The sequence below is a fragment of the Ylistrum balloti genome, unplaced genomic scaffold (assembly GCF_031769215.1).
Source record: "Ylistrum balloti isolate Yb309-2 unplaced genomic scaffold, AGI_CSIRO_Ybal_v1 Utg371012, whole genome shotgun sequence".
Taxonomy (NCBI): Eukaryota; Metazoa; Mollusca; class Bivalvia; order Pectinida; family Pectinidae; genus Ylistrum; species Ylistrum balloti.
In genome coordinates this window covers 640,973-653,249 of record NW_026782563.1, presented here as the reverse complement: position 1 = coordinate 653,249, position 12,277 = coordinate 640,973, and the positions used below count along the sequence as shown (strand labels likewise).

At 34.3% G+C, this 12,277-nt stretch overlaps 1 protein-coding gene across 4 annotated transcripts; it reads right to left on the bottom strand.

Annotated features, from left to right (window-relative positions):
* Nucleotides 1-3,833: 3,833 nt before the first annotated feature.
* LOC132560079 (Krueppel-like factor 10) lies at nucleotides 3,834-10,481 on the bottom strand. 4 transcript variants are annotated; one of them, XM_060224734.1, is made up of 4 exons: nucleotides 10,404-10,481; nucleotides 8,107-8,403; nucleotides 7,313-7,889; nucleotides 3,834-6,997 (listed from the first exon to the last, which is right to left on the bottom strand). In XM_060224734.1, exons 1-4 carry the CDS (start codon nucleotides 10,404-10,406, stop codon nucleotides 6,678-6,680), a joined length of 1,197 nt encoding a protein of 398 aa, XP_060080717.1. In that variant the 5' UTR covers nucleotides 10,407-10,481; the 3' UTR covers nucleotides 3,834-6,677. The 4 variants fall into 4 exon arrangements, with proteins under 4 accessions (XP_060080717.1, XP_060080718.1, XP_060080720.1 ...); XM_060224735.1 differs by lacking the exon at nucleotides 10,404-10,481 and adding an exon at nucleotides 9,620-9,700; XM_060224737.1 differs by lacking the exon at nucleotides 10,404-10,481 and adding an exon at nucleotides 9,554-9,571.
* Nucleotides 10,482-12,277: the final 1,796 nt, after the last annotated feature.

Below are 12,277 nucleotides of genomic sequence, written 5' to 3'. Positions count from 1 at the left end.
TAATCCCAGTGTATCAATCATATAATTGTTCGTGGATTTTCTGTGCGTCATCGATTCACAAAATGAATCGATAATCAATAGATAAATAAATGCCTGACCAGAACAGTTTCATTGATCTTCAAGGATACATTTGCCTTTCGGTTAGATTGATTTTTGGCATTGAAATGGGATCAAGGAAAATGATCGTTTCGGATCTATTTGTAATTGACAGCGATTAAAAAAATCGGATCGCACCATACACAGAATGGCATCCAACAAAGGAACCAATTACATGTAGCAGCCTCGTCTGTCAATACATTCATAATAAAGGTTTGTAACTCCACCAGCCTAACGTTCGAGATATCTCGTTGAGAGTGGTCTGATCGACACATTGTTATTTTTCTTTAATTTAGTGTCTCATTCTGATTCACTATATATCATACCCTAAAACTGTCGCCAGACTTCATCAAACATCGTTAAATTGTCAGATTTCAGTTCGTCAGACACTCATCAGGCATCGAAATCAGACAGAATCTCTGTCAGTTGTCTTCAACAATATCTTTACGTGTCATAAACGCTATTCAACTAGAATGCAGGGTTAAGAATGATCATTTACTGGCCTAATGTTAATTCCCTATGATAAAACATCTCCGATATAAAACTTCCACAGGTAAATGCATGACGTTCGTGTTTCTCACCTGCTGGACGTATTACGACTTTCAAGTATTTCAAATATAAACCATGCAAAAAATCTTCATTTTGATTTTGTACGAACATTTTTCTAATGAATATGTAGCTGAAATCGTAAAGAATGTAGTGTGAAATTCTCAATAATCTGAGTTATAAGCCAAATCTAATGTGTATAATTATTTTACAACTGATACAGCTTGTGTGTTACCAAGGAAAATATGGTTACAAAAGTCAGTGATAGGTTTCTTTTATCAAAGTTAGCAATAGGGTCAACTTATATAAAATTTGAATATCCATAACGATCTGTTACAACTAATGAAAATCGTCATGCCATCTTACCTAAGGGAGGTAACTCTTAATTCCCTTGCATCAGTCCACCGATAATTTACCATACAAATACATTCAACAAAATATCTTGAAAACTCCCAATATCCTCTTTAATTTTCTGGTTTTATTTTAATTTGTGCGAATTTTATTTCAGACGTCTCGACAACCTCAATGCATAAAGAAGCGGAAATTTAGAAAACTAAAAGTAAATGGTAAAAATATGGTTTAATACAAATTTCTAATTAGGCGATTAAAAAAAACAAAAAACAAAAAATCATCAAGCCAATAAACTATTATAATAGCAAACATGACAAACTAAATTGGTTAATTTCAAGAATTCTTAGTGATGTCCATATACTTACTTGTACATAATCTGAGTGATCTCACTGGTGGGAATGTGAAAAGTCATTTATTTATTTAGTTACTTTTATTTATCTTTTTATTCGGTTATCTTATCAAAAGAAATTTGGTTTTTGTGCAAGAATTTGAATTCCCTGTGATATTTCGATACACTGCTTCAACTCACTTTTTAAAATGATCATTTCTACGATAACTGCTCATGAAAAGTGATTTTGATTGGTACAGCTCAAATCGGAAATTAAAAGTGTCAATTTTCCTTGAAACATATACAAGAGGCCCAACAGTCTTCACACGGTCACCTGAGTAACAATGCTTCTCCTAACATGCCATAGAAATAATTTTGTTTAAAAAAAATCAAGATAATTTTAACTATGATGCACACATAATGCAAATGAACATTTGCCCCTCTGTTGGCAGACCTTTTCTTGTTTTCAAACGAGGCTTAATTTATTGACGAGCTTATCAGAACAGTTCACAAAGAACTTGCAATGTCGTTTAATTTCACATATTCAGATTTCAAATATATTGATGACGTCTTGCCTTTGAATAACACACATTTATTGACTACGTCCATCACATATCCAAAAGAAATGGAAATCAAAGATACAACAAACTCTTCTATTTCAGTCACTTATCGCGATCTTTTCCTACAATGAAACCAACATGGACAGCTTTCCATCAAGCTGTATGGTAAACGTGATTTCTTTATAAAAAAAATATTTTCTAAAAGTCGTTTGTAACACATAAAAAAATACCGTATAATGAAAGACTAAATTCTTCTTGACCAAGAAGGCTCTCTCTTCCGGAACACCTGGTCTTATTCTCCTTTTACTTTTTCATGAGTCTGTGTAAATCTTTCTTTTGTTCATATTTTGCCGTAGTTTTATGGAATTTGAGTGTCAATTATGACTGTTGCGATGTTGATATCTCTTGATGTTTATGGTGTATACATTAACTGCTGTTCCACGCTAAAGGTTCTAACAAAGTTTGAATTCAAAGAAGTTACACTCAAAATATGAATTTTCCTATATAAAATCTTCCATCCAGGAACAATAGAACATTTTTGAAAATTCATTCAATTTGACTAATTTTTGACCCCACCCATCAGCACCTGAGGGTCGGTCAAGGTCAACATGTGCATCTCATCAAACTTATACTAATAAAAAAATCTAACCAAGTTTTAACTATTTCTGAAAGAACTTAAACAAATTAGGCTCAATAATGCCATTTTCCTGTAGAAAATACAGTAATTTTAACCCCTCCCCAATGGGAAATGAGGGACCCTGGGGTCATGAAATTTACATTTTTTAACAACATTAGTCACTTCCATCCATGATGAGTATTTGGTTCTATATTATCTTGGTATTAAGAAGAAGACTTTTGAAATTGCAGTCAATTTGACCCTTTTTTGGCCCGCCCAACAAGCCCTGGGGGTCGGGCGAGGTCAACATGTGCATCTCATAAAACTGTTATCTTGAACTAATAATTCTAACCAGATTTGAACTATTTCCAATAGAAAATGAAATAATGTTCAAAAATGTAATTTTCCTATATAAACTACAGTAAAATTTACCCCCTCCCCTGGGGGAAATGCGAGACCCTGGGGCCATGAAATTTACAATTTTGGTAAAGCATCTGAAGGCCTTTCCATCCATGATGAGTATTTGATTCTACCATACCTGAGATTTTAAAAAGAATTTTGCAGTTTCAATAAATGGACCCTTTTTAGCACTGCCCCTTCGGCCCGGGTGGTTGAGGACAATATAATCTACAATTTGGGGCGCCTTTATCCATGGAAGGTTTTTGTAGAATTTCATTGAAATCAGTTCTGGAGTTTTTCAGAAGGCGAAAACATTAAAAAGTTTACCACGCATGATGTTAGACAAAAGGGGATCACGATAGGTCACCCCGAGACTTGTCTTAGGTGACCTAAAAACCGTTTAACATCAGGTAAGTCAGGTGGTCATTTATCAGCAACATTCATAAAGGCTTTTTAAATTCCCCAAAGTACTTCCTTTGATGAAGGTCAAAGGCCATGGTCAATGTTACCATGGACAATGACGAACAATGCCAACACATTTTTTCCTTTTGAAAAACATTGATTTGGGTTTTCATTTCCATCATGTCCACAGGTCAAATGTCAAGGTCATCAATATTTCATACAAGTACGTTTGGGCCAGAGTATATGCAGAGTTCATGCTTGATTTTATGGTCTGAATGTCAAAAATTAATTCTACAGTTACTATCATTTATAAATCTTTTTCGTCTTATTCTTAGTTTTTAGTCAACTCTTCATAATATGTAGTGAAGCTATAATTACAGAGCTAGTTGCCCATACACATAAACAAAGAAATTCCTTTAGTATGTCTCATATTTATTGGAATATAAAAATACTGCATTGGAGATTGCAATGTAAATAAATAAATTACAAAAATTATAAATGGAAACAATTTGAACAAACAAAAGTACACTGAATGTTTGCTGTTAATGCATTTAAAACAATGATTAATGAACTACCAGAGCGCTACATTCTACAAGTAGTGAATAAGCTATGATTGGGTTTAATAAATATCAATATATCATACCAAAGAACACAAATTTTTTCAGCAAGGTACAATATATATATTCGCAAGAAAAAAGACAAGCAAATATACACATAAATAACCATAATATTGACAAAATTTCTGATTATTTACATTGTTTCCAAATACCAAAAATCATAGAAAATTTACTTCAACAAATGATTTCTTCTTCAGGTAAATCCAAGTCTAAATCAGTCTTTCATTACACTGGAAATTTTGAATTTTGATGCATTACAAACCACTTCTAAAAAAACTATTTATATAAAGTATTTAATGAAAATATAGCTTAAAAATAAATATTCAAATAATTCTATGAAACAAAAGTTTTTTCCAAAAAACTTGCCATTTTCTGTTTGCATTTTAAGTGTATTTAGTTAAATTGTCAAAACTTTCCAAATACACTCATCATATTACATCATTTAAATCATCATGCAACTTTCACTTTTTCACCAGAAATAGAAATTTCTGTGAATGATACTTCCAGAAAAATTTATTGTAATTATGATCAGTTTACCTTTCACTGTATTTATGTCAGGTGATGATACTTTTTCCAGTGGCACAACAAAGTGCAATACATATACCAAAGTACAAAACATGTTACTACCTACATAAAAATAATGTGATAATGTTGCAATACCTAAGGCAGTCAGAGTATATGATGAGACAAAAATCACCAGCACTTTGAAAGAAAGCAAATTGAATATCAACTGGTCCCTGTATGCCGTTTTCATGAGGGTGTAGCAAAACCTGAGGCGTTAAAGGGTAAAATGGTGATTTTAAAATGAAAAAAGCCCTAAGTTAGCAACCAGGTAGATAGCTTGATAAGTTGGTAAACTGGAAAAGAAGTGCCACCATGCTGGCATTCAAAATTTCTGTTTGCTTTTCAAATAAACAAAGCATATCATGTCTGATAAAATGTGACATGCATCTGCAAGGGTAAAGGAAAATTCAAATTTTTAATATTACGAATGTAGGTGTTGCCATTACATTAGAAAAAAGTTTTCACAATTATTTAAAGTTGAAATAGATGAATTGATTAAATTGACAATTATGTTTGTATATTACGATAAAGGATAATTAAAAAATTTTCATTAGAATTCAAAATTGTACCAAAAAAAAAAAAAAAAAAATACAAACAAAAACAAAACTAAAAAATCTAGATGATATGTTGATAATTATATGAAGTGAAGTCATGCACAATTAATTTAATACCTCAGTATAAACAAAAATGTGACATTTCCTTTTTCCAACATGAGAAATCCTACTGTCGAATATCTTGGTAAAAAGTGTTCATCTACGTTAAATATACAGGTGCTTCAATAATAAAAAAACTAATCCCAATCTATTTTATGATTTCCCATTAAGCAATACTGGAGATACAAAAACAAACCATGAAAAAGATGATTTTCCTTTTTGTATTTGCAGTATCACGAGACAAATAGACAAGATGTACTTTGAACATACAGAAAGAACTGAATCTGTTAACAATTCATACAATACATAATGAAAGGACATATAACTAATTGTATGCTTACTCTGTTATCCGAATCAACAACATTTATACATTTTATGATTCTAAATATACAAGGGACTAGGAATCATAATCAACTGCAATAAACGCATCTAATTGTCATAACAGCCAATCATAATATTGCACATTTTCAAATATTTTTTGATATCAACAAAAATTGTCAAAAAATTGACACACTATTTATCCTTCTTGTTTATTTGAAAACAGTAAAACATTTTCTATTATCTATAAAAGTCTCAGTATTACACAGCCACTATCAGTGTATACCACTTCAGTAATGATCTTATGCCATTTATAACAAAAAATCTGTCTCCATTCCATATTACAAGTTTTGTTTCTCCACACTGTTGGTGCACTTTCCTTTTTTAGATATATCTCTCACACTACATGACCTTGGGATTATTTTTTTTTCTAAAGATGAAGACAAATTAAACTATAATGCAGATTTTCTTGTTCAGTTTAGAATCTTGACATTAAAATTCACAAAACTATTAAGGACTATTTATGGCAACTTGAATTGACAATTAACTACTTGTACAAAAAAATTTAAGGACATCAAAAAACATCAATCAAAAAAAAGAAAGAGTGAACTTAAATCGTTCAAAGCCAAAAACATTTAATCAATATAATTGACACTTTCACATGTACAAAATTAACAAACAAACAATTATTTAAGTTAAATATAAGTTAAAATGTCCTACACTCCATTCATCCCTCACTAAATGTCACAGTAAAAACACATTATCTACCTGAAAATTTGTACTTGTTTGTTACAGATTGCCTGATTAGATACAGGGCATTAACCTGTATGTGACCCTTGAGCAAGCTGTAAACAACATGGCTGTATGTAATGTGTGATAGGTCATCAACACGTTAGCTATTGCAGCACAGGTATTATTTTTCAATGTATGTATCATATCAAACACAATCTCTGGCAAGTATTTTCTCCAATGTATTCATGCACCCATGATTTCCTTAAACATATAAACGCCTTCTCTTCATTCCAAAATCTACCCTTGGAAATGCCTTATAATAGCTCTCTCTCTCTCTCTTGACATCTTTTACATGTACATTCAAAAACTTTAACCTGTCATTGGCTCTCATCATTCTCTAGCTCCCTCTCTCTTATGCTCTTGGCCATTTACATTATCATGATTTCATCAATTTGTACAACCTTTTAAACTTGAACTAAATATATATGTATTAAGCTAAGATTCTGTGTCCATGAGCTGAGGGGAGCCACAGCTTTGTAGGTTTGAATCATCCGATTCCATTGAGTGATGACTGTCTCGAGACTCTTCTGAACATTGGGAAATGTCTGATGATAAGTTTGGAGATTTGCACTTTTTGCCAGAAAGATGACGACGAGCATGTTTACGCAGATGATCACTTCGCATAAAGCGTCTGTCACAGATTTCACATGTGAAGTTTTTCTCCCCTGTATGTGTTCGCATGTGTCTGGATCGTTCATCAGATCTAGCAAACTTTCGGCCACATCCATTCCATTCACAAATGAAAGGCTTTTCACCTGCAAAACATTGTAGGAACATATAACAAACAATTCTATCAACTGAAAGCGAGGTTTAATGTACTAAAAAGAAAATCTTTGAACAATTTGAATGATACATGCCAATTGTGAATGAAACATTTGCTTAAAAAAGTTTATCTTGTATCTTTAATTACCTTACATACATGAAGCATTTTCAATGCAACATTTGCATAAAAAATATCATTCTCCTTGTGCAAGTATTTTTTGTAACAAATAATCATAGTGTATAAAGCACTTGATTACTGCTTGCAGTATATCATTACAGACTTAGTTTGTATAGGCAATTTTACCTACCTGTGTGAGTGCGCAGGTGAGCCTTCAGATGAGAATTTTTAAAGTATGTTTTACTACAGTTGGTGAAAGTACAAGCATGGGTCCGACGTCGACTCCTATCCAACTGGTCCTGCTCAATGTGGTTCCCATTACGGTCACTAGGGGGCGGCGCTGGGGCAATAGGACAAAGTCTGTCAACCCATGCTCGATAGGCAGGTGGTGCTGCCATTTGCTGAGAGTTGTTCACCACAATAACCTGAATGATGGGCTGTTGATGTGATCCAAGTCCATTTAAACTAACAGGAATCTGTTGGGATTGGTTGAGATTTAATGGAGCTACAAGTCGCGACAAACCGTTATTGGATGTACCGTCCAGAGGCTTTAAGCCTAATACATCTGATTGAGAAACATTGTTCACAGTTAAATTTTTTGCAGGTGAACTACAAGAGTCATTTGATGTAGAGACAATCTGTTCTTGTGAAATGAAGGTGGGACTGCTTGTGAGCCGGGGATGACTCAAGTGATTGGGTACAATGACCGAGACAGGACGACCTTTGGTTACAACAGGATCTTCTGCAGGCTTAGGTTCTCGTAGCAACTAAAAATGATCAAATAAAACAAAATGAATACACAAGACAAAGAATACAAGACAAGATCAGAGTTAGAACACTACAAGACACTGAAGACAGTAGCTGCAATGAATAGATGGCAGGTGCATACAACTGCGACATATTGTACAGAATATCATACATAGTGCTATGGCTAAGCTAATATTGAAAATATTCAAACATATAAGTATAGTGAACAAGCTTTACCTGTGCCAACTTTGAATCCCTGCGCATGTCATGGTAGATGTAGCTACCATTGCTGTCTTCCCCGGACAGGGATCCGATGCTAAAGGGAGATGGGGGTGGCGAGGAACAAACAGAACCCTCGGGACTGGTGGAAGGAGTGTAAGCTGGACTGGAACTGCCAGACATGCTATCAGTCTTGGCCTCCTGAACCATCTGTTGTATACTACCCATAGATAAGAGTGTTTCCACTGCATCACGCTCAACTGGGTCACTGCAACTTGTAATGTGATCTTTTCCTTTTTTAATTACCATTTTAGCCTGGAAAGCCAATCAGAAATGATGTTATAACAAAATTAATATTTCGGATCTTGTTAATTTCTGAATTTCTGTTTTTCTTTAGTTTCAGTTTTTGAAATAGATTTAATTAATTATAATACAACAATATTAAGATATACACCTGAATAAGTCATTGTAAACTAACACCTTTCATTTCTGTGTAACTGAAAGACAGAAAGAAAGAAATGCAGCAGAGACTAAATATCAGCTCTTGAAAGAAAAGCCAATGATTGGTATGCAAACAGTCAGTCTACATTTTTTTATTATTTATAGTAATTTGGGTTATTTCAGCTTTCTAACTCCAGTGTATCGAAACTGAACGAAAAACTGAAGCAAAACTATTCATGCATTGATTATAACACGATTACATTTAGAATTAGATTATGGGCTGTATTCTAAATATAGATGTCTAAGTATCCCCACAAGATATATTTATAAACACAATTCGAGGTCATTTCCTGTTCACGTGTTCAGCAAGTGTTTTGAGTTTTTATTTCGTTGTGTAATCACTACCGTTTTACAAGAAAATATTTCGCCCTATATAAATAATTGCTATAAAACTGAATTATCATGCAATATTGTTGCACGAAACATAATTGATTATATCACATGCTTGTTATAATCTGAAACACGCAGTGTCTGAGTGACCTGCAACACACTCGGCCGCGACCTAGGACTTTGAACACTCGACAATGAATATCATTAGCAGGCGAAGTCGGTCACAGACACACCCCTCGATTACAGCACCGAATCAAAGTAATACAATCAAGCATTCAAAGCAAGTTAACGTTTTCACTACTGAAAAATTCGTATATAAAAATCCAATGCAAGTTGCAGTGTAACGGTAAAATACAACGATAAGTGGAAATCTGTGTTAACCTCATTATTTGTATCATCACATCAACGCGTGCGTATATTCCGAAGGGAGACAATCGCTCTTTGTTTACATCAAAAAGAAAATTATTGTCTCTGTATTTGATAGCTTTGAGCGGATATATTTTCACTCATTCAATTATGTTTAACACTTTGAAGTTAATCTATCTGCACGAATCCACAGAAACAATATATATGTAACGAACTGAGATAAGCTAGATACTAGCTTGCAGGCGTTACGAAACCAACATAGGTCTACCTCATCTGTCAAAATCGAAGCACATCGCTTCCGTCGACTTCATAACACGTTAGACGTAGTACTTACGTTAGTGAATTTCTTTTGGTGAAATCTATACACGATTCTTCAGAAATAACTCGTAGACCATCATCGACTAAAGCGCGTATACCAAATACATCACAACACACCGATCATTGCTTAGATCATCCATACGAGGGCGGGGATGTGTCGACCAATCAAAAATGGGGGCACGGTAACAATCAGCCAATCATATTGGTTTTATCATGTGATCAGAGCCTGATATACTAACCATGTCCACGTGCTTTCGATATGTACTAAGAGTTGGAGACCTAGCAGTGTTTCCTGATGCAATATTTCAAAGGAATTTTTATGTAATTTTGAAAGGTCATATAGCTCTAGATCTAGAAATCAAATTGCGTATGTGATAATCTAGAACTAATATTCTTTTGTTTAATATAAACATAGATATTCAGAATTAATAAACAATAACGTCATTATATTTTCTTTCATAAATATATCTCAGCAATTTATTTTAATAATTAGCCTTAATGTCGCAATAACTCTTTACATGGTTGATTAAACTGACAATAATGTTAGTCTTATTTATCTCTATATGAATTATAACTTACTTTACCAGTACGTGTTACAAATTGATCGTGATTAATATCTGAACGCTCGAATTTAAATGACATTTATGACAAATAATTGAAATTTAATTTGCCATACTCAAGTATACCTAAATCACAATAGTTTTTACTTGAATTCTCCCAAACTTACGATATGTTTTATCTAAAAGTTCACATCGGTATATAACACGAGGGAAGGTTTACTTGAACTCTCCCAAACTTACCATTTTTTATATATAAAAGTCCACATCCGTATTAACACAAGAAGAAGTTGAACTTTTTCATCTGTACAGCGCCATACTCAGAGTGGAACTAGTTCTCAAGGTGTATAACCCCGGAGACGTACACAGCAAAACGTGCGAATCATGATCAGCCTTAGGCCTACGGCATGATCGACAGGTGAAACTTCGTTAGCATCATATAGCGTGTATACGATGTTATAAAATGTCCTACCTTTCAACTATATATACCGTCTGTAATTCTCCTAAAATAAAAACCATGTAAAACTAGATTTTAATATAAAAAATAAGCTTATTTGAATAACAAAATATCTTGATATTTCACTCATTTTATTACTCATTTATACATATCTAGTCCATATCTGATAAAATCAGCTTTAAACATGCCATGGAGCAGTCACATGCTTTACATCTATACTATGTACGTTATGTTAACTAGGACTATGTTCTGTAAGTTCGTGTGCACTAGCCATATTTTTGGAATATTTCAATGTCGGCGCAGTTCGACCGTGGCTGCGACCTCCAGTCATGTCTTCAGCTAATTCTGCGTTTACTTATTGTTAACTCGGAATATGTGCTAATTACTTTGTTAGTCACTATATAAGACTTTTACATTACACAATAAAAGGGGTGTATATATACATATATCTCAAAAGTTACGCGTAAATGTAGTCTTCACAGAGTCATCATCATCAACATCATCATCCCAAAGTATTATCACACCTTCATCATACCACAGTGTCATTTCATCAAACCACAGTGTCATCGCACCATAGTATAATACGAGTATCATCGTCATCATACCACAGTGTCATCGTCATCATACCACAGTGTCATCGTCATCCTACCACAATATCGTCGTCATCATACCACAGTGTCGTCGTCATCATACCACAGTGTCGTCGTCATCATACCACAGTGTCATCGTCATCATACCAAAGTATCATCGTCATCATACCACAGTGTCATCGTCATCATACCACAGTGTCATCGTCATCCTACCACAATATCGTCGTCATCATACCACGGTGTCGTCGTCATCATACCACAGTGTCGTCGTCATCATACCACAGTGTCATCGTCATCATACCAAAGTGTCATCGTCATCATACCACAGTGTCATCGTCATCATACCACAGTGTCGTCGTCATCATACCACAGTGTCATCGTCATCATACCACAATATCGTCGTCATCATACCACAGTGTCATCGTCATCATGCCACAGTGTCATCGTCATCCTACCACAATATCGTCGTCATCATACCACAATATCGTCGTCATTATACCACAGTGTCGTCGTCATCATACCAGTGTCATCGTCATCGTACCACAATATCATTCGAGTATCATTGTCATCTTCCCACAGTGTCATCGTCATCACGTCGTGATAGCGTAGTGTCATCATACCTTGATATCGTCGTCATAATATCACATTGTCATTGTCGTCTTATTACATTTTTATTGTCATCATTCCACCTTTTCATCTTCATCTTACCACAGTATCATTGTCATCATATACTTTTTCATCTTCATCACACCAGAGTATCATCGTCATCATACCACGGTATCATCATCATCAACGTCATCATGATCCCATGTTACCCATACCTGAACATCATCTAAGTTCTCCATTCCGTCCAATCTGAGTACCTGTAGTGGTATAAAACGTCACGAACTGGGTTTGTGACACAATGAAAATTCGAAGCGGTATACATGAAAGGTATCACGTAGGATAGAGTTATTAACCATTAGTCATAACCGTACTGTAGAATTAGGCAGAAAATTCGTTTCTTTTCGGCGTCGATAATGTTATGAACTCCATTTTATATACCCCTTCCCCTTCCCAACCCCACCCCT

Coding starts and splice junctions, on each gene's coding strand:
- LOC132560079 (XM_060224734.1), bottom strand. Junction 7,890..8,106: donor GGGATTCAAAGTTGGCACAG/GTAAAGCTTGTT, acceptor GATCATTTTTAG/TTGCTACGAGAACCTAAGCC. Junction 6,998..7,312: donor TCACCTGCGCACTCACACAG/GTAGGTAAAATT, acceptor AATGTTTTGCAG/GTGAAAAGCCTTTCATTTGT.